At 36.5% G+C, this 26,286-nt stretch overlaps 7 protein-coding genes and 1 pseudogene across 7 annotated transcripts; 5 read left to right on the top strand and 3 right to left on the bottom strand.

The window, feature by feature from the left end:
* The first annotated feature begins 5,547 nt into the window (after positions 1–5,547).
* Positions 5,548–7,611, top strand: LOC108822138 (inactive GDSL esterase/lipase-like protein 25). Its single transcript, XM_018595164.2, has 5 exons — positions 5,548–5,858; positions 5,942–6,057; positions 6,164–6,364; positions 6,483–6,735; positions 7,028–7,611. The coding sequence occupies exons 1-5, from the start codon at positions 5,621–5,623 to the stop codon at positions 7,399–7,401; spliced, it is 1,182 nt and encodes a 393-aa protein (XP_018450666.1). The 5' UTR covers positions 5,548–5,620; the 3' UTR covers positions 7,402–7,611.
* A 466-nt stretch (positions 7,612–8,077) lies between these two features.
* Positions 8,078–8,984, bottom strand: LOC108822139 (17.4 kDa class III heat shock protein). The gene is made up of 2 exons (XM_018595165.2): positions 8,539–8,984; positions 8,078–8,460 (listed from the first exon to the last, which is right to left on the bottom strand). Exons 1-2 carry the CDS (start codon positions 8,740–8,742, stop codon positions 8,194–8,196), a joined length of 471 nt encoding a protein of 156 aa, XP_018450667.1. The 5' UTR covers positions 8,743–8,984; the 3' UTR covers positions 8,078–8,193.
* A 2,615-nt stretch (positions 8,985–11,599) lies between these two features.
* LOC108822026 (3-oxo-Delta(4,5)-steroid 5-beta-reductase-like) lies at positions 11,600–13,650 on the bottom strand (annotated as a pseudogene).
* A 1,752-nt stretch (positions 13,651–15,402) lies between these two features.
* LOC108820443 (trihelix transcription factor ASIL1) lies at positions 15,403–17,557 on the top strand. The gene is made up of 2 exons (XM_018593385.2): positions 15,403–15,896; positions 16,860–17,557. The coding sequence occupies exons 1-2, from the start codon at positions 15,547–15,549 to the stop codon at positions 17,350–17,352; spliced, it is 843 nt and encodes a 280-aa protein (XP_018448887.1). The 5' UTR covers positions 15,403–15,546; the 3' UTR covers positions 17,353–17,557.
* Positions 17,558–17,830: 273 nt separating this feature from the next.
* LOC108822769 (oligouridylate-binding protein 1A) lies at positions 17,831–20,570 on the bottom strand. The gene is made up of 11 exons (XM_018595930.2): positions 20,301–20,570; positions 19,939–20,000; positions 19,746–19,848; positions 19,589–19,665; positions 19,435–19,496; positions 19,252–19,339; positions 19,109–19,184; positions 18,989–19,019; positions 18,630–18,838; positions 18,369–18,545; positions 17,831–18,284 (listed from the first exon to the last, which is right to left on the bottom strand). The coding sequence occupies exons 1-11, from the start codon at positions 20,412–20,414 to the stop codon at positions 18,030–18,032; spliced, it is 1,254 nt and encodes a 417-aa protein (XP_018451432.1). The 5' UTR covers positions 20,415–20,570; the 3' UTR covers positions 17,831–18,029.
* Positions 20,571–20,727: 157 nt separating this feature from the next.
* On the top strand, positions 20,728–24,439 carry LOC108822770 (uncharacterized). Its single transcript, XM_056992636.1, has 3 exons — positions 20,728–21,797; positions 23,731–23,977; positions 24,060–24,439. Exons 2-3 carry the CDS (start codon positions 23,743–23,745, stop codon positions 24,353–24,355), a joined length of 531 nt encoding a protein of 176 aa, XP_056848616.1. The 5' UTR covers positions 20,728–21,797; positions 23,731–23,742; the 3' UTR covers positions 24,356–24,439.
* On the top strand, positions 21,788–23,709 carry LOC130498884 (glutathione S-transferase T3-like). Its single transcript, XM_056992635.1, has one exon. It carries the CDS (start codon positions 22,578–22,580, stop codon positions 23,475–23,477), a length of 900 nt encoding a protein of 299 aa, XP_056848615.1. The 5' UTR covers positions 21,788–22,577; the 3' UTR covers positions 23,478–23,709.
* A 625-nt stretch (positions 24,440–25,064) lies between the features above and the next one.
* On the top strand, positions 25,065–25,726 carry LOC130499108 (uncharacterized). Its single transcript, XM_056993009.1, has 2 exons — positions 25,065–25,671; positions 25,722–25,726. The coding sequence occupies exons 1-2, from the start codon at positions 25,065–25,067 to the stop codon at positions 25,724–25,726; spliced, it is 612 nt and encodes a 203-aa protein (XP_056848989.1).
* The last annotated feature ends 560 nt before the right edge of the window (positions 25,727–26,286 follow it).

Raw genomic sequence — 26,286 nt, 5'->3', positions numbered from 1 at the left:
AAGTCTTGCGACAGACGACTTACACAGAAGTCTTCTATGATAACAATGTTTGAACATAATCTCGGAATAAAAATTTTGAAAACTTCCGTGTAAGACGTCTTTCGGAAGACTTACATGGAAGTCTCCTAGTTAGAATTAAATATTTAATTTTTATTTTTCAATTAGAACTTGAGATGACTTTCATTGACAGTGAGAAGACCCAGTTTCACTCTTTTCCTTCTAAGCGGTGCTGACGTGGCGATATAAAACACTCTTATTGGTTGATTTTATTTATCCGACTTGGATACCCTAACTATTGAATATATTAGCTTTTTAGTATTGTAAGATGGTGGACAAAATTATAAATATTACTCCGTTTGTTTTATTTTAAACATCTACTTTATTATATTTACTTTTTAATAAACGAAATTGTTTTCATTGTCTCTTTTTCACTGTAGTGTAAACAAATAAAATTTATCATAATAAGCAATTCATATCGAAGAATACGTCAACCTAGAATTATTTTATTCTCACAAATCAAACTAAATTGAAAAAGTTATCCTATAACTTTTAGAAATTAAAAGTTCCGCAAATAAAAATTAAAAAAAATTGAAGAAGCATCACACATGAGGACACATAAATATAGATAAAAAAATTATAATATTAAAAAGATATTATTATTTTATATATTTTCTAAATACACAAATTTCTTCTTCATTTTTATTACTCTATTTTATCTTTGGATTTTTATTTACTGCTCTACACAACAAGCCGATTAGAAATTTTAGATTAATTTCTTTGTAAATAAAATGAAAATATTTTTGGTAAAAAATTAATTAATTTAGTAAAATATATGTTTAAGTAAACTAACAGAAGTAAGCATCATGTTAACAATGTTTATTATATCCACCATGATAATAAAAAAGTATGTATACCACTTTCATAGTTTTTGTTAAAAGTGTTATTAATGTGAGGGTTTATTGTTGAAGATTTAAAGTGGAATTAATGAATTTCGGAAATTATTAGTGAGATTTTCTCAATAGTTTTTATTTTGGTTAATATTAATAATGCCATCGAAAAAGTCAAAAAAGAATACTACTATAAAATATACTAGATTTGACCCGCGCTTCGAAAGCGCGGGTATTATTTTTCACTTTTATAAAATATATTATTTATTTGTAATTATTGAATTTATTTATTTTAATATTTTTTTTAATAAATTCGACACATAGAGTGTCTCTGATAAACTATGTATTTCTCTAGTTTTGTTTTATTCGCTCTTCAATCAACATATTTATTTGGCTTATTGTTAAAATAAATGATTATAAACTTTGATCTCTGCACCTACGCGGATGTATATTTTTAAAAATATGATGATATTTGTTTTTCATGTAACTATTAGGGTTTAGTAAAATGAATCCGAGGAACAGAACTGATACCAATCCGTAAATATAGTACCAAACCTGCACATAAATTGATTAAATAGTTGAATTATTCAAAATTTTGTTAGTTAGAGAACCGAATCGGATCCGAACCAAAATATTCGTGTACATGAATTTATCTAAAGATAGATTTATATATTTATATATTAATTATTTTTATATTTAACGTATATAAAACATCAAGAATGATAATTTTAAATTGGTTTAAAATACTTGAAAATATATATAGATAGTCAAAAACAAATATCTGAAATAGTTAAAGTATACTCAAATCACCAAAAATACTTAAAATAATTATTGATTCCGTATCCAAAATTTTAAATCAACCCAATTGATATGTTAAGTTTAGGTATTCTGACATATGTTATTTAAATTTATAGGTAATATATTACTTTATTTATAGATTTTGAGAAATTTAAAATATATAGTGATTTAAAACTTTAAAAATAATTTAAATAGGTTATCCAAACTAAACCCGCAAAGATCCGAATTAAACTCAAACAAAAATTTAGAAACATCCTAATAGAACTGAAATCTTTGACCTCGAAAACCCGAAACGCAAACCAATCAGAACCAAACCCGTATGGATGTTTGAAAACCCATCCTTAGTCATTATTATATATCATATAATTTCATCATATAATTAATCGTATTTTGTATGTACCATCATATAAGTAATCATATAATTAATAGTATTTAATACGTATCATCATATAAATAATTACATATATTATATTTTAAAAACTTAATATGAAATATAAAAACCATAATTTGAGTTGGTATTTCAAATTGGACTTTGTATTGTATTTTTCTTATATATATTGACAACATTATTTTATGATGGACTTAATGACTTAAGCCCATTAATTTTTCTGTTTAATACTACTATCTTTGTTTCCAAACAAAATTATTATTTTTAAAAACTACAATCCATGTTTCCAAACACACCAATTTTTTTTAAAACTCTTATCCAAGTATCCAAACACAGTGAAATTGTACTTCAGCTTTAATAAGATAGATGAATAATTTTCTAAACAAATAGAAACGTTGGTCACGTGGCTCCACCATTGTTTTAACTTTTAACTAAACAACCACCGTCCACAGAAACTCAGATCAAACAAAACAGCGTCGGTTTCAGTTTCTCTCAGAGCTTCACTGTCTTTCAATGGCGAATCCCAAACCTCACCTCTTCTCTCTCTCCTTCTTCTCGCTTCTCCTTCTTCACTTCCCCACCGTCTCCCTCGCCCAGACGCTCTTCGTCTTCGGCGATGGTCTTTACGACGCCAGCAACAAACAGTTCGTCTCTTCGAACCGCGTCGACGCTAGCTTTCCTCCGTATGGAATGACTAGCTTTCCATAACTTTTAGCTATAATAATTAGTATATTTGCATTGTCTACCCATAACATATGTCATAATTAGGTATATACCATATGCAACTATAATCCACTGTATAACAAAACAGAAAGACCACTATATCCCTATTATGTTTCTTCCTTCTCCTTCTTTCTCTCCTCCGCTTGCTTCCTTTCCTCCACCTTCAAACCTTCTCTGGTTTTTACCACCGTAAATCCTCCATCAAACTCCACCGCTTTCAAATCTCCATCAAACTCCTCCGCCGTCAAGCCTACCCCGACTTCCACCCCCGTCAAGCCTCCCCAATTTCCATGACCACCAACACCCACCGAGATCGTTGGCGGCCGAGATCTCTCGACGCCCAGCTCCGCCCCCGAGCTCCTCTCCACATCGAGACCTCTCTGTCCTCCCTCCGCTCTTCCCTACCCCGACGTCCATGACCACCAACACCCATCCCCGGAGCCCCCGACAACTCAACCCCGACCACTGTCGATGGCTCCCGCAGCGCGTCCCTTCCCACCCCCGCGCCGTCATCTCAAGTCCGACTTTTCCGACTTCTCCGGCCGCCGCTCGAACCGCTTCGTCTCCAAAGGGTTTATAAATCCATAGGGGGGTTAGGGTTTAGTTTTAATAAGAGGGAAGGATTTGAGAGGAGAAAAAGAAGTAGGGACTAGCTCACGCCGTCTCAGTCGTCTCAATCGCCGCCTCCGCTCAATTCACTACGCTCGACTCCGCTTCCCCCCCCCCCCCCCGACCCGAGCTCCACTAACCTAACATAATAGTTTTGTCGAAAAGGGTTTTTCAGTATTTTCGCTAGCACCACTTTATTTTCTCGGCCCAATTTTACACTGTACATGGTAGATCATTAATTTTGGGTTTGTTTTGGTATATTGAGCTAGTTAACTCTAATAATTATTAATGAATTTTAAAATAATAAATATATTGGAAAAAATCTGGTCGGTACACAATAAGGTGAGAGTGAGACCCAATCAGAAAAAATATGAGAAAAAAATAAGAGATGTATAGTGGCGGGACCTAGAAGTTAATCCAACCAATGTATAGTGGCGGGATCTAGAAGTTAATCGAACCAATAGGAATCACTCATTTTACAATTGATATCTTTTAAAAAATTTTTAAAAATAATATATTATCAAGTTATATTATGTTTTTAAAATTAAAAAATGTTCAAAATAAATAAACATAGTAATATATGCAAAACAAAAACTATAAATATTTTAACTCCATCATCAAAACACTAAACCCTAAATTCTAAACTAAAAAAGTTAAACATTAAATTTTAAAAATATCAATTCCTTAATCCTAAAAAGAGTTTAGGGATTAAGATTAAGGGTTTAGTATTTTTAAGATTTATTTTTTTAGTTTTTAGTGTTTTTAATTTAAAATTTAGGATTATCCATGTGTTTAGGGTTTATCCAAGGGTTTAGGGTTTAGAGTTTAAGATTTAGAGTTTTGTATTTCGATGACAGCTTTAAAATATCTAATTTTTTTTACATATACTAGAATTTAGGGTTTAAAGTTTAAGATTATCCAAGGGTTTAGCGTATACCCAAAGATTTAGGGTATACTTAAAGGTTTATGGTTTAGAATTTAGGGTTCAGGGTTTATTTTTTTTTGACAATGTTAAAAATATATTTTTTAAATCATTTTTTGTAACTACTATTATTTTTGTTTGTTTTTATTTTATTTATTTTAAAAATATAATATAACTTGACGATATTTTGTTTCCTTTTTGAGAAGATATTAATTATGAAAAACTTGATTTTTATTGGCTGGTGAACCTAAAAGTTCACCGAATGGATGAACCCAAGAATAACTCAAACGTACAATAAAGAATGAGGCTAACAAGAGAAGGAAGAAAAACTAGAGATAGTGAGTAAATAGATTTGATGGGGTAGTTATAATAAATGTTGAGTAGGTGGCGTAAGTGAGGGTATTTATCACATACGTGTTTGTCATGCGTTAATGTTTATCTAGTGTTATGGGCTTCATTTGGGTTCAATGTATTTTATAATAGACTCAAGCTTCATATTTTGCTTCTAACTTTTATGGGTTTAAAGTCCATAAATGAAAAGGCTGATAAAAAACTATATGTTTTGGTAAAAAATTAATTAATTTTAATAAAATATATGTTCAAATAAACTAATGAAATTAAGAATCACGTTAATGGTGTTTATAATTATGTTCACCATCATATAGTAAAGAAAATACATGAGCTATTTTTATAGTTTTTATTAAAAGTATTACTAATATTAGGATTTATCAATGTTTTAAAAATTGTTAGGTGGTATCTAAAAATTCCAGAAGGATCTAGCAAGATAAAACCTAGACATTAATAAATTATTGATTAATTTGTGTATATTTTACATTTATAAGAGATATTTTAGTTTTTGAGTTTAATTATAAAATTAGTGATGAATTAACAAAATTAAATATACAAACCAAAAGAAATTAGATAAATTTAAAGATCTATACTAATATTATTGATTAATTTAACATATATAAACTAAATTTAGATCGATTTTATCTGATTTAAAAAGGTTCAAATTATTTGAATCGTATAAATCGGGATAAATCAAATTTTAATAAAATCGGAGGTTTTCTCAATCAAATTTTATATTTGGTGAGGTTTTCTCAATAAATTTACATTTGGTTAATATTAATAATGCCATCAAAAAAGTAAATACTATAAAATATATGAATTATTTTCTAAACAAATAGAAACGTTGGTCACGTGGCTCCGCCATTGTTTTAACTAAACAACCACCGTCCACAGAAACTAAGATCAAACAAAGCAGCGTCGGTTTCAGTTTCTCTCAGAGCTTCAATGGCGAATCCCAAACCTCACCTCTTCTCTCTCTCCTTCTTCTCACTTCTCCTTCTCCACATCCCCACCGTCTCCTTCGCCCAGACGCTCTTCGTCTTCGGCGACGGTCTTTACGACGCCGGCAACAAACAGTTCGTCTCTTCGAACCGTGTCGACGCTAGCTTTCCTCCCTATGGAATGACTGTCGGAGAAGCTACTGGACGGTGGTCCGATGGTCGTATCGTTCCCGACTATCTCGGTAACTATGTTCTTGATCAATCTTGAAATGCATGGCTAAAGTTTTATATTCTTTAATCTGATCTTGTCGTTTGTAATAAGCAGCTAGTTTCATGGGTATTCCTCACATCCCTCCAATTCTCAAGGGCACGGCGGACTTCTCTCACGGAGCTAACTTCGCCATTGCCGACGCCACCGTCCTCGGCTCCCCTCCGGAGACGGTCAGTTTTTTTAGAAATGATCTAGACTAGTGTAGTTTGGTTCTAGATCTCAGATTAGGTCAACGCTTGAAGGAGTTTGACTAGATCTGTCTCTTTTTACCGACAGTTGACTTTCTCACAACAAGTGATCAAGTTCTCGGACAGCAAGAACAAGTGGTCAGCTCAAGCCCGTTCTGAAGCTGTCTACTTGTTCTACATCGGCTCTGATGATTACTTGAGCTTCGCCAAGAATAATCCCAATCCATCTGATGATCAGAAACAAGCTTTTGTAAATCGAGTCATCACTGCTATAGAAGCAGAACTCAAGGTAAAACAAATCACATAAGCTACAAGTCTTTTTTTTAGTAACTAAAAATCATTTTTGTTTTTTTTATAATTTTTTTTTAAATCATTTTTTATTTGTTCTTTCATATACCGTATTTTAGGTGATTTACGGGTCTGGAGGTAGGAAGTTCGCGTTCCAGAACTTAGCACCATTAGGTTGCTTACCAGCCGTGAAACAAGCCAACGGAAACGTTCAGGAATGCGTGAGGTTGCCTTCGGAGATGGCGGATTTGCATAACAAGAAGCTGTTGCAGCTCTTGGTTGAGCTTTCAAGACAACTCAGTGGCTTCCAGTACTCGTTTTACGACTTCTATAGCTCGATCCAACACAGAGTTATCAATTCCAAGACCTACAGTAAGTGTTTTTTTTTTCTAATACAACCTAAGAGCATGATTAACCCGGGTTTTTAATTTGGGATTCTTAACTTATGGTTTGACATTTTTTTAATACTTTTCGTCTAAGAACCGGCTCTTATGTCTCCTATTTAAGAGATTTAAGAGACGGTTCTTAGCTTCGGCTAAGAACCCCACCCTAACAACTCAGATTAATCACGGTCTAATCGTAGTCGCCCGGCTCAAAACCATATTATATAATATTAGTTTCGTCCCAAACATCACTCAACCATGTGACCCCATTTGCGATGCAGCATTTGAGACAGGAATGGCAGCTTGTTGTGGAACCGGGTCTGTCAATGGAACCAGTTGTTCGACTAACAACGTATGCACTAAGCCTGGAGATTATCTCTTCTTTGACGGTAAGCATTTGACGCAAGAAGGGAACCTTCAGGTTGGCCATTTGATGTGGGGAGCTGATCCGGTAGTGGTTGGACCGAACAATCTCAGGGAGCTTCTTGTCCTTCCTCTGAATACTTCAGTCATGTTAGCTGAGATACAGGAAGCCATGGCTGCAGTGAGCCCGAAGCAGATCAAAATAGAGAGCCTTTATGATATCAAGATGCAGTCGGAGATGGAGAATCAATGGCTTTCTCTAGTTGACAAGGCTGTCTCCTTCCTCATCTAAGATTGTGTTACCACGATGTGATCAAAGCTTAAAAAGGAGCTATTGTACTAAAAATAAATAAAGACAGACCGAGACATCTGTTTGAGTGTTCGTTTTGCATAAATTACATGGACGTTGTTTGATCGGTTTGACTTTATTCGGATTTAGAGCTTTTGGGAGTATAACTCTGAGCTCTAAATTCATAAATAATAATTAAATTTTATTTACATATTTGTGAATCCAGTTCAGGTCACTAAAAATAACTTTAGATAATCGACAAACTAAAAAGTTACAAATCATATTTTTAGAAAAAAACACAATTATCTATCATAAACATACACTAAACTAAAAGGGATATAATTCAATAAGCATTGTTTGTTTGATTTGTAACGTTTGATGGATTTGAGCTGACGATGTCGTATGCAAAACTAGCTGCCTTCCACCAATATACAGTCTACGTGAGTTTTTTTCTTTCTGATACAGATTCTTGTTGATCTGGAAATTTTATAAAGCATGTATGGTTAGGCACGTACTCGTTTTTTATAGCTTGTTGAGAATATGACATCAAAGCCATTTTCTTTGGAGAAGAAATTTAAAAAACTGATGGAAGATGTTGCATAGTTTTTTTTTAAGAACGCTTAGTTCAGAGAGTAGAATTGGAGCACTCTTTCTCGTGTTTCTTAACGAAGTTCTTAACTGACAATTAATATTTAAAATATCATTAAGAGACCCTGATGGGGTTACAGACCAAACAAAAAAACACCTTTACAAACTACGAAACACGTTCACAAACCGGTCTATTCTCTAAACCGTTCAAGAAACCGCGATCTGAACCGTCTTAGACTTCGGTGGCTGCGGCGGTACTTTCCCAACGGTAACTGTCAGAACCCCATCTTGATATTTAGCCGCCACGGCCTCCACGTCAGCATCTTCAGGTAAACGGAACTTCTTCACGAGATTCTGAGGAAGCCTCCTCTCGAGCCTGATGTACTTGCATCCTTCTTCGCTCTCGTCATGATCCTCTCTCTTCCTCTTCCCGTTACTCTTTATCACAAGGATCCTCTCTTCCTCTACAGTCACCTATCCAAAACCAAAACCATAAGCTCCTGTTCATATGGATTCAACATGTCTATGTGAACTGTTTGTTTATTACAATACCTGGATGTCGGATTTGGACACTCCGGGGATGTCGATGTAGAAGATGTACTCTTTGGGAGATTCAAGAATGTCAATGGGGATGTTATTGTTGTTGCTGCTTCCTCCTCGAGTCTCGTTACCCTCACCGGAGCGTGAGGTTGGGAAGATCAGCTTCTCGATCGTCTCCGGCAAACCGAACAAATGGTTAACCGCAACAGCACTCATTTTCTTTGTCTTTCGGATTGAATCTTCTTCGTATTGTCGAGTTGTGATATGTTTTGAATTTCACTGATGCTTAGCTCCAAACTTATAGACACTGACCAATAAGCTGGAAAGTTCCAGAGGGATAAATCTAGAATGTGCGAGTGATTACACGTGTCAATAACGATAGACACTGACCTGACACTCTAAGATGCTTCAACCTCATCAGTCCATTTCCGTGGGCCTATAAAGTTATGACGCTATAGCCCATTGGAGCTTGATTTATTTCTTATTATCTGTTCATTTTTTTGGCAAGCATTTTAAAATTTTATATATACAAATTAGTAAAAATTCCTCTCTGTTATTTTATTAGAGTCCAGAATTTTATATATACAAATTAGTAAAATGGGCAGATTAGCCATGAACGGTACGTGTCCAAATTATTATAGATTAACTAGAGCCGGCCCGCCCTACGGGCGGGATGTTAATTTGAAAATAATTGAAATAGTTAAAGTAAATATCTAATATAAATTTTATTAACTTAAAATATACATATTAATTCGACTATTAGTGTATTTTGGTTTTACCTTCAAAAAAAATTTAATGTAATTTTTTTTTTAAAAAGTATTTTTAAAATTAATTTCTAACATTGACCTCATTTAATTTCATTGATTTATTATATACTAATAGTCGGCCAGTGATATGTGCGGAATATCCCTTATTTGTTATTTGGATTATAATAATTGGCTGGCTTTTCTTGGTTGTATATTAGCTTTGTTTTTTTTTTAACAACTGGTTATATATTAGCTTTGCGTTTAGAAGTGATGTGTTTGATAAGGATGTGACTTTTAAAAATATTTTGTGCGAGAAATTGATTTCAAGAGAGCATTTGTAGGATGAATACATGTGATATGAGTTATTTAAAATGTTTCTGAAGATGATTTATAGTCGACAATACTGGTGAATGTAATTTGCGGAAATAGGTCAAAATGAAAAACGAAGCGGTCGGCTAACACATTTCAAGAACTTAGCCGGTTTCCAATGTTGCTCGTGTTGTTGGTCGGTTTAAGTTTGAATTCGTAGGTAAAATAATAGGTTTTTGTTTTATTAAGATTGTATGGGTTTGCATGAGTTAGTAATCATCTCACCGGTGAGTTTTTCAGTTATGTAATTGTTTTATCCGTTCTGTTGATATTAGGCCTTGTTGATATCATTATCCAGTTTTGGAAGCGCACTTGTTGAATTTTCGATTATGAAAGAAGCAAAACATGAGTTGATTATATGAATATATAACTTTAAACCATCATCTCAAAATATGCACTTTGCTGGACCTGTTTATAATTAAAACGACCAAATTTTATAAATGTGTAGTATTATTGAAAGGTAAAACTGAAACAAAACAGAGCTAATAAAGGTGTTAAGAAAAACAGAGCTAAGAAAATTGAAAACCAAGGATAAGGTAATTTTCACTTAATGACGTATATATACTTCACTTAAACAGTTCTAAAACATCTGAATCAAGAGCAACAACTTCTATTAACTTATTTGAAGCTCATTTCATGGCAGCCTCAATACTCTTGTTCTCTGCGACTATAATCTTCTTCAAGCATTGTGACTTCATAACAAAAGCCTTTAATTCATCACCCAGAATCAATCTATAACTTGCAATGTCTAGACTCCTGAACTTCACACAGCTTTTGTTCAGAGAAACTAATACTAAATCTGCCAAGTTCTTGCATCCTCTCAAATCCAACTCAACCAAGCTACTACAAAAATCTAATATCAAAACGACTTGTTTGGCGAATAACAACAAAGATAAACGTCAGTTCCAGTTTCCTTAGCCTCCCCTAAGTGTTGTACTACCATCACCAAAAAACCTAGTTCTTCAACTGCATGGCAGCTACGCAAAGAAACTCTTCAAGACGTGAACAAAATCTTAAAGCTAAGATCTTTAGACTTTAACATGTCAGAAAGTAACAGTTTGCAAGATTAAGAGTAGATAAAGATTTCAGCGAGAGAGATGAAATGTTCTAGACGCAAATCTAACGTCTTAAAAGTAGATTTGCATCTAATTTTTTTTTTATGAAATGAATTAAACTTATTTGTTACCACCATTATATATCAACATAGACTTGAGAGATTCACAAATATCATAAACTTTCAGTGGAACCACATCGACAACACTTTTTTAAAAAATTGTCAACAATACATCAACACGTCCTAAGCTCAATCCCTTCAAGAATCTAGAGGCACAATCAGATGAACTCTTTTTCTCCAATTGCCCCACGAGATCTCATACTCAATTTATTTAGCTTTCCACTTCTGATGAGTCAATCCACTTCTTCAACGCCCACAGCGAGGTCCTCACCGGGGAAAGCTCAACAAAGAGCAACCGTAATGAAGAAGACCAAATTCGACGGAAGAACAGACCAACGCTTCGATAAAGAAAGAATCGATAGCCTCAATCGATCTAGAGAATCAGATTCACCTGCACATGAAACTCACACATCTTCTGGATTCTCCGCTGACGGTGGTGGGCTGGAGTTTTACAGTGGTGCTTGTAGACCATCTTTGGTCCTCCCGGAAGTAATATTCCTCGAATATTCTTTCACTTAGTTTGACGACATGAAAAAATAATGTTGATAATTACTGTTTAGAAATAGGCATATTTATTTGAATGTTGTACTAAAAAGCCTCTAATTCTTTTTTCCTTCTCTCAACGCTCTGTCCTCTGTTTCAATGCTTTAAATATTTTTCTCTTCTTTCCCAAGATTATCTCTCAGTTCTTGCCTCTCATCAGTTTTAATTTTCTTCCCCTCATCTGTTGTTGTTAAACCTACATGTGATCTACTGCTGCTGGACTCAACCCAAGTAACTCACATGGCATACAAAAACATAGCTTTAACTTTGATATAAAATAATTTACAGGTGGTGATGAGAACATAACGAAAAGAAAAACATATCAACCAACAAAGAACTGAGATTTTGATAGAAACATAGACATGAAACAAAGAAACAGAGTAACATCAAAGCGTATGTTATGTAGAAGATGAATCAAGGCACAATCTTGAAAGCCTTGTACTTATCAATCCAAGAGATAAAAGAGTTGTTGGAGTTCCTGAAACCAAGAAAGCCATACTCTTTGCTATTGTTCATACTATCAATCATTCCTTCAACACCAAGCACAACATCAGAAAACCACCACCACAAACCTCATTAAGCTTCTTCTCCTGCAACTGACCTTCACCATCTCCACCACCCCACATTCTTCCCTTCCTTGAATCCATACTCCTTGATCCCAATTACTGCTCAGCAAGAATCTTCCCCTTGCTGCTGTTAAACGCTTCGTTCTTGGCGTAAGGATAAACCGCAGCCCAAATCTGCTTCTCAGCGATCAGATCAGCCTCCGACGCCGTGAAACCTTCCCAACACCTTCTTGCTCCCGGGAAAACCAAGTTAGACCCTTCGTGCTTGCAGATGGCTGCGTAGGGGCCGAGAGTCCCCACAATGTTCATCAAGTTATACAGAGAGAAGCCGAAGATAGTGTTTGGTCTATCCACAGACCAAGTCCCACTTTCTTTCGACTTGATCTCTTCAGACAGAACATCCTCAAGAGTTTAGTAAAAGTTCTCTATCTGCAACTTCGGTATTGAAAGGTGGCTCCTGACATTCTTGAATCAATTTTAATGAACATATTTGCATTCAGCAGTAAGTGATAAAAATGTAAAAACAAACCTAAAAGAAATTCCAAATTAAAACCTGCAAAATAACTGAGAAGATATGCACACACTTGGCGGCAAGATTAAGCAAGATACACATCTTGTCAGAGCTACAGATACACATAAGGTCTTCATAGCTTTAGCTTATGAACACAGAAGAAATGCTGATAATCAAGTTTACAGAAAAAAAAACTAAGAAAATAAATGCTGAAACACATGTGAAATAGACGGAATAATCAAATAAACGGTTTCAAAATGACTTGTTCAAAAATATATCCAACAAAGATCCGAAAAAGAAACTTGATAATGAGGATCTAACACACTGGAAAAGCTGAATAAAATTATGAACATGAGTTTTTTTTTTTTTGAATGAAATGAACATGAGTTTAAGAATAGAACAACCTTTGCATCCAGTAGGATCATATCCATTCCCGTCAGCTTGCCACAGTGTTTGATGTTCTTGGCTTTCCAGAATCCGGAATTCAAACTTCAAATCAGAAAGAAGGATTGATGAGTTCGCCATTTCACAGAAAACAGATTAACTTTGATGTTTTCACAGACTGAGAGGATGCTATTGAGAAAATGATCTTAGTTGATCGCAGTAGTTTTCGTATTTGCCGACATAAACGTGCAGCTTTTTCTGTTGTACTGAAACTGAGCAATGAAAATAACAAAAGAATCAAGTATACTGTATGCATTAAACCTGAACATGTATATGTTGTAAAAACAATGTTTTTAAAGAGCATATGTAAACTACTATGGATAGTTTCTGAATGATTTGTATAAGAATCAGCCACAAAATTGGTAATTTTCCAGTTTCAAAAAAAAATTGGCAATTTTTCTAGACAGGTTTGTTTATAAAGCAGGAATGATAGGAAAAATAGTTCGTACCTTTACACAAACTTGAAGGTAAACTATCTTAGACATTCCTATTGCTGAAAGTTTTGAAAAAAACAAAAGTCTGAGAGGATTGTACTGATGAATTTCAAGGGTAGGGGCTTATCTATTTATAGTCGAAAATTCCCACAAAAGGTTGAAGTAAGTAATGGAGATGCATGGAATAAGAGATCGTGAGAAGAGTGGAGAGCCGATTATAATGAATACGTTAAAGCCGACGTTTAGGTTAAATGAATTTCGTAACTTTCGGCGCTTGGATTTCGCTGCAGAAGAACGAAGGCGGCGGAGACATCTCAGAGTGAAGACAATGAATATCTATATTACATGGGCCAACATGTTATACAATCCTAAATTCCCAACAAAACAAATTCATTTTGGCAACTAAAGCCCAAGAAGAGACCCATTGATAAAAAGACATGTCGACTTCTCCCTCTCGTACTTAAATGAAACGCGCGTGTGATGTGCGTTTAGACACGTGTCTCGCCTTTATGCATCCAATTAGTGACGTGGCTCTATGAGAAGAAAGACACCTTTTCTTTATAATAATAGATATGAACGCATTCGTACCAGACCAAATTTTGAATGGGTTCAACTGGCAAAGCTCAATTGAATTTATGGGTAAAACCTAGCTGGACCATTAAAATATTGGTTAGCTCAAATAGCTAAAATATCTATGTTTAGGTATTAGAAAAAGTTATAATTTTATTTTGTTTAACCAAAAACACAAAACTAAGTTTTCACTAAAATCGAAAAAAATTGTTTTTTCTCGTCAAAATTTCATTTTCTCCATCAAAACCATAAAATTACTATTTTCCGTTAACTTTACATTTTACAAAATCGCAAATCATGTTTTTATGCTAAAATAGTAAAATCGTGTTTCTCGTTAAAACCGTCACATAAATGCCAAAATCAAAAAATCTGTCAAAATAGTAAATTAGTTTTTCTCGTCAAACCGTAAAATTATGTTTTCCATCAAAACTGCAGAAACTCGTTTTTCTGCTAAAATAGTAAAATCGTGTTTTCCGCCAAAACCATAAAATTGTATTTTTTTTACCAAAACTGTAAAATCACGTTTATCCGTCAAAACCACAAAATCGTGTTTCCCATCACACCGTTAAATCAGGTTTTCCCGTCAAAAATCGTTAAATCATGTTTTTCGTTAGAACCACAAAATCCGCCAAAAACGTAAAACCATATGTCTCCCCTTAATTGTAAAACTGTTTTTTTTTCTTGTTATAACTATAAAATCGGAGGTTTTCCACCAAAATTGTAATATCATGTTTCACCACCAAAACTAAAAAGAATTGATTTTTCCGCCAAAACCGCAAAATCATTTTTTTCCTGAAACCGAAAGTCATATTTTTCATCAAAATCACAAAATCTCAAAATCAAATTTCCTCGTCAAAAATTTGAATTGCAAAATAATAAAATTCAAGTCTATAATATATATACGAAATTTAACATATTTCCATCTTTTACAATAAAAATAGGTTATTTATACTAAATGGACATCTAGACTCTGGACCTTATAGATAGTCTAATTGGTTATGATCTTTTTGGGGTATGGTCCAATTGGACATAATCAATTTGTGTGCCCCGATCGATTTATGTGTCCCCCAAAACTATTCATATAAGCAAATATGAACATGCCCAATTTATGTGGTCTGGTCCCATCTTGATATGTCTTTTTTGAAAAAAAAAACATGACCAAATGGAACCAGACGTCAATGTATTTAACATAATTAAGAAAATATTTTGATTTTTTAATTCGCTAGTATATTTATATTATAATATATATATATATATATATATGTATAATTCTATATATAAAATTGTAATACATACAATTCTATATATATAAAATAAAAAGGGATGGGTAAAATTTAATTTATCATTTTTATCAGTTATCTAATTTAAAATAAAATAAAAAATTTAAAGACTTCCGTAACAATAAGTCAAGAGAAGTTGTTCGAAAAAAGCAATAATTAAATTTACCATAATACAATGCGAATATTCACGTCTCTATTATTTCATCTTCTTTTTTTGGTTAATAAAGGAAAGAATAATGGGCCTTTTAGTCAATTAACAAAAAAAAAACAATCGGGTCAATAACGGAGAATAATCATCCGGTGAACTTCCCTTCGCCGGTGAGAAATCTCAGATCTACCAAAACTTCAAATCTCACATCTCTCCACCTTCTCCGATCTGACTTATGGAGGAAGGAGACGAGACTCAGTCTCCCGTGAATCCATCGTCACCAGCTCCAATTTTACCTACGGTGGCCTCCTCCTCCTCTCAGTCTCCGTTGGCTTTAACGGTTCACACTCCCTCCGTTAACAAAAACGGACGAAGCGGAGGCGGAGGAGGAAGAGAAGATTGCTGGAGCGAAGAAGCGACGAAGGTTCTAATCGACGCGTGGGGGGATCGGTTCGCCGAGCCAGGGAAAGGAACTCTGAAGCAGCAGCAATGGCACCAAGTGGCTGAGATCGTTAACGAGAGCGGTCACTGCAAGTACACCAGAACAGATGTTCAGTGTAAGAACAGGATCGATTGTCAGCCACGGTTGCCTCTCTTCATACTGCAGGATACTGGAACCTCCCACCTGCAAGATCAGAGAATCAACTAGCGCTTCAGGTCCACTTAACAACGCTTCTGCTAACTGATGGAGAAGACTCTTATGATTGGGAAATAGCAGGAAGGTTATCTTTGAAGTACAGAACTGGTGAAGTATACACTTACCTACAAGGAAATCAGCCAGTTGTCCCTTGGGCAAAAATTGTCTGGTTCTCTTTCGGTATCCCTCGCCATAGCTTCCTCACTTGGTTAGTACTGCTTAACCGCTGCCCTACAAGAGATAGATTAAACAGCTGGGGATTAAATGTTGATCCTAAGTGCTTGCTGTGTAATACTGATCACGAAAGCAGGAATCACCTTTTCTTTGAGTGTGGTTACAGTGAGTTCATCTGGAGCCGAATCGCACAAAGGTGTGGCCTTCAACCTTTCACTTCCTGGACCGATACTGTCTCACAACTGCAGGCTCTCCACTCAAATCGTGACTCTCGACGTCTCTCTCTACTGGCAATGCAAGCGACGGTCTATTGGATCTGGTCGGAGCGTAATGATCGACTACATCAGCAAATCTTCAAATCGCCGGAAATTATACTCTCCCTTATTGACAAACAGGTCCGCAACCGCATCCAGAGCCTTCGACATGCAAACCCACGGGCCTCCTCTGCGATGTCGCAGCTTTGGTTTCTTCGGTCTTGAACTCTTGCGGAGAAAGCAAAGAAACAAACTCTAGATCATTCTCTACCTCTCTCCATCGTCGTTTCAACTCCACATAATCAAACTAGCAATTGGGCTTCTCATCACTTGGGCTTTAGTTCTTTAATATGTGTTTCTTGGGCTTTACTGGGCATTAGCTAAAACTAAACTTAAGCTGCTTGGGTTTGTATGTGTTTTATTTTCTTTTGCATTTTAATATATGAAGGCCAGTTTTCAAAAAAAAAAAAAAAAAAAAAACAGGATCGATACGGTTAAGAAGAAGTATAAGCAAGAGAAGGCCAAGATCGCTTCTTCTGGTGATAATGGGCCTAGTAAATGGGCTTTCTTCAATAAGCTCGAGGCTTTGATCGGTGGTGGTGGGGAGGCTCCGCCGATGAGGTGGCATTTTAGGAAACGGAGTGCTTCTGAGACTGAGTCTGAGTCTGAACCTGAACCTGAGCACTCAGCTGAGAGTCTCCCTCCAAAGCGGTTGAAGATGGGAGTTGGAGAAGTGGCCAAGGCGATTCTTGGATTCACTGAGGCTTATGAGAAGGCGGAGACTGGGAAGATTAAGGTGTTGTTGGAGTTGGAGAAGGAGAGGATGAAGTTTGTTAAAGAGATGGAGTTGCAGAGGATGCAGTTCTTGAAAACTCAGATGGAGATAACGCAGAAGAGTCAAGTGGAGGAGAGGGGCAAGACAAGGATTGATGATGATGATCGCAATGTCAAGAATAGTGGCGATGTAAGTAGCTGACAGATTTTGGACACAAATGTTTTATTGTGATATGATTAAAAACGTCATTAGATTTAACAGTTGTTGTTGTTGTGCCTTGTGGGATATGTAAATGTAGACAGCTTATGATGGGTTTAGAGAACTGTGATCATCATCACCATGTTGTTGTTATGTTACCTTGTCTGAAACATGGGTAAATTAAAGAATCAACCTTTTTTTAGTATAATCCTGAAATCTATAAAGATTTAAACTTTTCTTAGTATAAACCTGAAGTCATCAGTTCGTGATTACAAGTTAAGCCAAAGAATATTCCCACATGGTCCATGTAAGTAGAGTCGAGTCACCATACATAGAAAACTTAGAAGAAACTGTTGCTTCAAACTATAAAACTTCTACATTTACTGTAACAAACAATACTTCGATTAAGTTTACTACTACTACAGAACGTCAGAACCACAAACACTTCTCAAACATGTTTAGGACCCGAGCAAATTTGGAATCCAAACAAACATCCCTTTTATTTCATGTCATTCTAAGCATATATAGAATCAACGACTTCAAATGACAGACACACATACATAAGACTCTGAAAAAGGTCTAGAAAAAAAGCAAGAAAGTGATAAATTAAGTAGGAAGAGAAAAAGAAAAAAAAATAGATAGAAAAAAGCATCTCATCAGGTCAAAGAGACCAGAGTATATTACTGGTAGTACATGAGCTGCTGATGGGCCGCAGCTACATTCTGAAACCCACCATCGTACATAGCTGCACTTGCTCCAGCTGCATTTACATGCCTCAGAGAATGTTGAGCCTGAGGATGCATCTTGGCTAGAGCCAGTTGCCTCTCATACGCTAAGAGGTCCATTGGGGACAAACCAGGGACTGGAACCGGCGCTGGTGGTGGAAGTGGGTTTGAGGCTGTGCCTGTTGGTGTTGGTTTACTTCCCCATGAACACTGCAATTGATCAAAGAAATATGAAAATGGGAGCCCCATTTACAAGCAGAGTCAGTTCTAAGTAATCATAGTTGAAGTTAGTACCTTTATGGGTCTGCTAAAGAGGAAAGGCTGAGAGTTGCCCATTTGAATAGCAAGAGCAGCCTCGTCATGAGTGTTATATCTCACAAAACCAAAGCCTTTGTCTCGCTGGACACGAACCTCTTCAATCACTCCAGCGCCAAGTGCATGGAACATGCGGTGTAGATCAAGCTGAGTCACCTGCAAAGTTGGCTAACTGTCACCACGTGCCAAAAAGACCACAAAGAGCTGTTTCCGAGTTTATAAAGAGTTTGAGAAACTTACTTCTGGAGCGAGGTTTCCTACATACACAGTGGTATACTGAGGATTGTTTTCAGGAGCTTCTTCGTTTGAGATTGAGATCTCTCTACCATCCTCTGAGCCGTTTGTAAGTTCAACGACACTTTTTCCATCAGAGCTATGTTTGTCCTCCCCAAAAGTAGCACCCTTTGTCGCCCAGTTGCATCTGATTTGTCTACTACTTATCCATTTACCTGAGATGAGGTAAACAAAACATAGATTAATTATACTACTGACAAAGTCACAAAACTATAATAAGATACGAAGTAATTTTAACAACCCATCAGTGATAAGCTGCAAAACACAGAACACACCACAAAAGCTGCTATTAGGATCATTCTTACCATTCATTTCATTTATGGCAGTTTGAGCATCCTGCAGATTACATTTAACAACTTAAATCAATACAAAATCATAAATGGAGCTAAAATAAAAAGTCACCCATAGTTTAACGATTACAAAACCTGCTGATTGCGGAAGGAAACAAACCCAAAGCCTCTCGAGCGTCCGGTTTTCTGATCCCACATCACTCTTGCATCCCTACATACCAACAACAGATCTTAGTTCCAAACAAACAAGCTTAATTGATATAAGCACAAGAACTTACGAGCAAGTGTTAAAGCCAGAAAAGCTCTCAAACAGTGCTGCATCAGTAACCTCTGGACTGAGATCACCAACAAAAATGTTGAAATGGCCTGCATTTCATGAAAAAAAAAAGAAACTCATTCAGCCTCAGGCCTCTCTCAAAGAACAAGTGTGTAATCATCAATCTGTTCTAATCAGAACTTACTTGATGTATCTTCCCTCTGACCAGTGGCATACGCCCAATTAACTTTGATAGGCTGTCCAAATCTGTTAAAATCCAGTATTATTAATAATCTCATAGAACATGTAAAATAGATTGACAAGATGAACATAAAGTATCAAGCCCAGATGATGCTTACAGATGCCTTCCGTTAAGAGACATGATAGCCAAACCAGCAGATCTCTGATCAAAGTAGTGGACAAATCCATATGATGACTGCCAAGAGTGAAACATACCATTTAGAGACACAATAAGGAAACGTTACAGCCGAAATAAGAAGTTTCTGAAACTCTCACCTTATCCTTTCGGATGAGTTTACAGCTTTCAACAGGGCCGGTGCTAGCAAAAATCTCTTGAAGAAGAACCTCAGTGACCTGCGTATGGATGTTTCCAGCATACCTACAAACACCCCAAACAAAAACTCAGCATTTTGCAAATAAATCTCGAAAGAAAAAACATTATCAAAAAAAAAAAAAACAGAATACTCACACACTACGGCAAGTGCTGGGATCAAAACCAGGAGGAAGGTTTCCACTTGGCAGAGGCTCCATCTGAAGACAGAAGAAGAAAATGACGAAACATAAACCAAAACAGTGTCGAGTTAATTGCAAAATCACTCCTTTTCTACGAGAAACTCTACATTACCAGAGTAATCGAAGACCCAGAAGAATTAAATTGAAAATACACAACAAAAATTAAGAATCACTAACACGAAACCCTAACCCACAAAAGAAAGCTCGAGACTTTTCATGATAGAGATTCAAATGTAACTCAGTGGAAAATACACACGAATCGGAAGTTTCAGAACAAACCCTAATTTAGAATGAGACAAAAAAAGCTAAAAATCAAACCTGAGGAGGAGGAGGAGGAGCCAAAAGACTAGGATGATAGAGAGAGTGATGTTGTTGCTGCATCATTGCTTGCTGCATCATTGCTTGTTGTTGTTTCAGCCTCTGATTCTGCATCCTTCTTTCTCCCTCACTGTTTATCTGTTTTGTCTCCCGAGAAAAGACCTCTCTTTACCCCCTTAGCTTAGGGTTCGAAATCAACTAAAAAAAAAGGAAAAAAAAAAAGAAAAGAAAAAAAAAGAGAGGAAAGAGAAAACAAAATTGCACGCTTCTGAGATGGCAGTAAAGAAAAGGGCCGTACGAAACTAGTGACACCATATATAGGAGTAAGACGATTTCTCTCGAGACTGATATAGAAAATGCTAATTTTACAAGGCTGTTATTGGAAGATTCCCTCACTGACCAATCATTATGCTTAAACCTTCTCTACGGCCCAGTCCAAGGCCCAGAGTAACAGAGCAATAAATATTCGTTCCCGTGACCGACCAATTATTAATACTTGTATACGGCCAGCCCAGGTTCAAAGCTTGCTAAATCTTGCATAAGACAAGATAATCGATTTAATTTTAGTTCGAGTATAATTTTCTTTTGGTAACTTAATCGGTTAGACAGTTAATCTCAGACAGTTTTTTAACTATAAAAATCTAGTGATCTTTTTTCTAGTACTTAAATACTAAACCAGTCTATACTTACATAATTTTATTACTCCTGATTTAATACTTACGTACTAAACCAATCTATACTCAGAGGCGTGCTCACCTTGTTATGAGAAAGGCAACTACCTTAGACCATCATTATCAGTGGCCTTAGGGCCAGCCCTTAATATATTTTGGGTTTAAAATAAATCAGAAATGAGTAAGGCCATGCCAAACGGGCCTAAATTAAGATCTGATTTTCGTGGCCCTTAAGGGCACGTGTGAGCACGGGATTGGGAGAAGAAACCGAAGTCGAGAAGAGATTGAAGTGTTTTGTCGGTCTGTTCTTCTCACTTTTCGAAAACGAAATCGAGAAGCTACCATCGATCTCGAAATCATCGTTCTCCGTTTATTCTCTCCGTTTCCAGTAACCGATCGGCGTTCTCTGTTTCTTCTCTCTTCCATCTCCGTTTCGTCTTGGTGTATCTCGATCTCTTCGATTGGAAACCCATGTCGATCAATTCCATCTCAGTCAGTTCCATATAGTTAGCTTCCATCTCGATCTACGGCGGTTTCAGCGGCGGTTCTCTCTCACTTCAACGGCGGTTGGCTTCGGGTATCAGCGGTGGATCTCCATCTCGATCTGTTCCGGTTTCAGCGGCTGTTCGTTCGGGATCAGCGGCGGTTGCGTTCGGCATCAGCGGCGGTTGCGTTCGGGTTCAGCGGGGAGTCGGTTCGGCTTCTGCGGCGGTTTGGTTCGGGTTCTTCGGTGGTTCTGTTCGGGTTCTGCGACGGTTCGATTCGGTTTCTCCAGCGGTTCACTCCGGTTCTGCGGCGGTTCTCTATAGTCGGCTATATCAACAAGGTATGTGAAACACTCTGTTTAGATTTCATTGAATGACTGATTTTGTTTTCAAAATAATATTGTCTCTGTTCTGAAACTGCGTATATGATTGAATCACATTGTTGATATTAGATATAAATATGCATTAAAACGTTGAAACATATATTAGCCATATATTTGTTGATATAGATTGGACGTTGAGAAAATTATATACGGTTTGTATGTCTTTGCTTAATATGATACAATTTTAAAACGTTGAAACATATGATGGTATCGTTGATGTATGTCTATGCTTAATATGATGGTAGTGTTAGTGATAACTCTTTACTCGTATATATGACTGTGAAGGATATGATATGAATGGTTTCTTTGTGATAACTCTTGACTGATAGATATATTGTTGATGTAGCCGAGTATAGATATGACTGTGAAGGAGAATAATGGTTTGTTTGTGATAACTCTTTACTCGTTATAGTTACATTGGTTAGGTTTAGTCTAGATGCTTCTTATAGTTACATTCGTTAGGGTTATATTTCAATCGTAATTGCTTATATCTACTCGTTATAGTTACATTGTAATTGGTTAGGCTTTTTAGGTGTGTAATAATAACTTCAGATTAGACATTTCTTGTTGATGGTTAGTCATTATGTGGGTTAGTTATTACTCTCCACTTGCTTATATCTACTCGTTATAGTTATTACTCTTCAATTGCTTATAATTAAACCCCATCTCATCCCCCATAAATATACACACCTACTACTCTCTTCTATCATCTCACTCTCTTCCTTCTTCCATACTCATATGGATCCAAAGTATCCTCAATCTCAGTCCTCTAGTTACGTAGGACTGCTTCACAGTCAACAAGGTAGTGTGTTCCATAAAAACTTTCCTTTCGAAAGTTTTCATTCGAGTGTTAACTTTGGAGAATCAGATATCCCGGCGTTTAGCTCACAACAATCTCAAGAGACACCAGTGGACCGTGTTGTTCGTCGCAAATGGACACCAGCTGATGACGATGTCCTTATAAGTGTGTGGCTTAACACTTCCAAGGATCCGATAATTGGAAACGACCAGAAGTCGGGGACGTTTTGGCAGAGGGTTGTGGACTATTACGCAGCAAGTCCTCATGGAGTAGAGGAAGGTGAAAAGAGAGAGCCTCAACAATGCAGGAAGAGATGGGGCAGAATCAATGAGCACGTCAACAAATTCTGTGGGGCGTATTCTGCAGCAGAGAGACAACACTCAAGTGATGAGAATGACTGTGATGTTCTCAAGAAGGCTCATGACATCTTCTACTCTGATCATGACCACAAGTTTACACTTGAGCATGCGTGGTGTGTGCTTAGGCATGAACAGAAGTGGCGTTGCCTTAACCCTCCTAGAGCTACTGGCGGTTCAAAGAGGAAAAATGTTGCAGAAACTTCAAGCACCAATGCTCCAGACACCAATGCTCCAGAAACCAATGTTGCAGAAGCTGAGACCCGGCCTGAAGGTATCAAGGCTGCTAAGGCAAGAAGGAATGGTGGGAAAGGGAAGTCCGTGGCTGAGTATGCGAGTATTTGGGCAATGAGAAAGGATGATTTGGAGAAGAAGGAGACACTGTCCAAGCTGGCTATACTGGACACTCTCTGTGCCAAGAAAGAACCATTAACTGAGGCGGAGGAAGTGGTGAAGAATAAGCTTCTTGCCAAGTATTTCTGAAAACAAGAGTTCGAGATCTAATGTGTTGCTTTAACTATGCTGTCCTTTGTATTATCTTATCAATGCTCTGCTTTGTAGTATCTTAAGTATGCTTTGTATGCTTTTTATTTTCTGTTATGTATGTGTACTCGTTATCTTTCAATCAATAAAAATATGTTATCTTTCAAGTTTAAAATTATGTGTTATTAATGTCTGTTCTTATGCCATAATTATCTGAAAATTATGTGATATTAATCTCTGTTGTTTTCTGCAGGTAAAGATACAAATGGGGCTTCACAGCTATAGCCAGCCATCGGAGTCAGAGGATATCTTTGGAAATGATTCCCACAGTGGCTACAGCGAGACGGAGGATCTCATTAGACGTGACCAAGCTGAGTTAAGCTTATCTCGTGAACCGGTGGTGTACCCTCCACAACCTGAGGTGGAGTTCGCCTTCCCGCAGAGTTGCTACTGTGGAGGTCAGCCACACCTTGCAACCTCTACCAGCAGCAACGATCCAGGTTATATTGATAGTGTTAGAGATGTGTTTGTGTTCTGCAGAGAGTGGTCTCATTGTTTTGTGTTAATGTGTGTGTGATACAGGGCGGAGATATTACACTTGCGCGAATGTAGACGACGGGGACTGTCATGTTTTTAAATGGTGGGATGTGGCCGTGATGGAAGAGATGAAAGCAAGAGATCTCCACGTGCATCAGCTGGCCGAAAAGGTTGAAAACCTTACTCTTTTTAGTGACTATGAGACTGAGCAGAAGCTCCTGAGCCTAGAGAAGCTTGTTGGTGATTTAGCTAAGGAGAAATCAAGGTTCACTTTTGAGTACTTTGTGGCTTTACTGGTTCTGGTGGCAGTTTTACTAGGCATGCTGGTTATGTTTTACTAGGCATGATGTTTTAACTTTGTGGCTTGTAATGTTTTAACTTAATCGGAGATGTGAACAATGTTTATGTTTATGTAATGTTTGATGTAATCGGATTGTGAAAAATGTTTATGGTTAAGTAATGTTTTATGTTTATGAAAAATGTTTATGTGAACTACTTGGTCTTTTTTTTGTCGTACACTACTTGGTCACAAGATGTGAAAAATTATGTGACACAAATTGGTCACAAGGTGTATTTGGTCACAAGACAACATAAAATGTATCACAAGATGTACTTTCAAATACTCATAAAATTTTGTCAGCATATATCATGTGAATTGTTTCTTTATCACATGAAAAAGTCACAAGATTAAATCAATTGCAACTATAGTATCACGGGAGAAGAAATGCACTTCTTTAAATAGCCTTCTTCTCTCAATTGCAAAATGCACTTGCTCACTCTTTTCCTATTTCCAATAATTTTTATCTCTTTCAAAAATTGTCGATGGCTTCTTCTTCTCATTATCATTACCACAGAGAAGATAATGATCAATTAGATTCCATGTTTGATGATTTATCTGAAGAAGACGGTGATATTTTTCCAGAACCTAAAGAGCGCAAGAAACGAATTTTTATCGAAAGAAACCGGGAAGAAGGCGCCACCAAACTCTGAAATGATTATTTTAGTGAAACTCCAACATACGGGCATCGTTTATTTCGGTGACGGTTTCGAATGAACAAACCCTTGTTCATGCGTATTGTCAATCGTCTCTCTACCGAAGTACCATATTTTCGCCCAACACAAGATGCAACCGGGCGATCTGGTCTAACTCCGCTCCAAAAATGTACTGCAGCAATTTGTCAATTGGCATACGGTGGTGGGGCTGATACAGTTGACGAGTATGTACGACTAGGTGAAACAACTGCTGCAAAATGTTTGCACCGTTTTGCTGCCGGAATAATCCACTTGTTTGGAGATCAATATCTAAGACGCCCTACACCGGAGGATCTTCAAAGACTACTCTTTGAAGGAGAAGAACGTGGCTTTCCGGGGATGATTGGAAGCATCGATTGTATGCATTGGGAGTGGAAGAATTGTCCTTCCGCTTGGAAAGGAATGTATTCACGAGGAACCGGAAAACCAACACTTGTATTGGAGGCGGTAGCTTCATATGACCTTTGGATATGGCACGCGTTTTTTGGATCTCCAGGTACAATGAACGACCTTAATATTCTTGATCGCTCACCTGTTTTTGATGACATTATTAACGGAATAGCTCCGCAAGTCAACTTCAACGTCAACGGAAGAGAGTATCACTTGGCTTACTATCTCACAGATGGTATTTATCCAAAATGGGCGACTTTTATTCAATCTATCCGACTTCCACAGGGTGAGAAAAATAAGCTATTTGCTAAAAAGCAAGAATCAGTCCGAAAGGATGTTGAGCGTGCCTTTGGAGTCCTGCAAGCTAGATTCGCCGTTGTTAAAAATCCATTTAAATTATGGGAAAAAGAAAAAATAAAAAATATAATGAAAGCTTCCATCATACTCCACAATATGATTGTCGAAAATGAACGAGGTTCATATAGTCTGCGTAACATTTCAGAATTTATTGACGGAGAAGGAGAAGGTGCATATTCCGTCGGTCTAGATGATACACTCCGCAATACAATTGATGCTCGAAGAAGGATTCAGGATACACCAACCAATCAACGATTAAAAGCTGATTTGATTGAAAATATATGGGCTAAATTTGGACATCTTCCAAATAACATATAAATTATAAAGTTTCTATGAATTGAATAAAATGTTTGTTTCCTTTTTTTTTATAATGTTTGTGATGTTTTTTTTTCTTTGTAATTTGTTGTAATATGTTTTTTTTTCGGCAACTGTTGTAATTTGTTTTTTTAATGTTAAATTTTGGGTTTTATATGTTTTATATATAACTTCTCTT

The sequence above is a fragment of the Raphanus sativus genome, chromosome 8 (genome assembly GCF_000801105.2).
Source record: "Raphanus sativus cultivar WK10039 chromosome 8, ASM80110v3, whole genome shotgun sequence".
Taxonomy (NCBI): Eukaryota; Viridiplantae; Streptophyta; class Magnoliopsida; order Brassicales; family Brassicaceae; genus Raphanus; species Raphanus sativus.
Note: the sequence above shows the minus strand (reverse complement) of the source record. Positions and strands in the feature narration are given on the sequence as shown.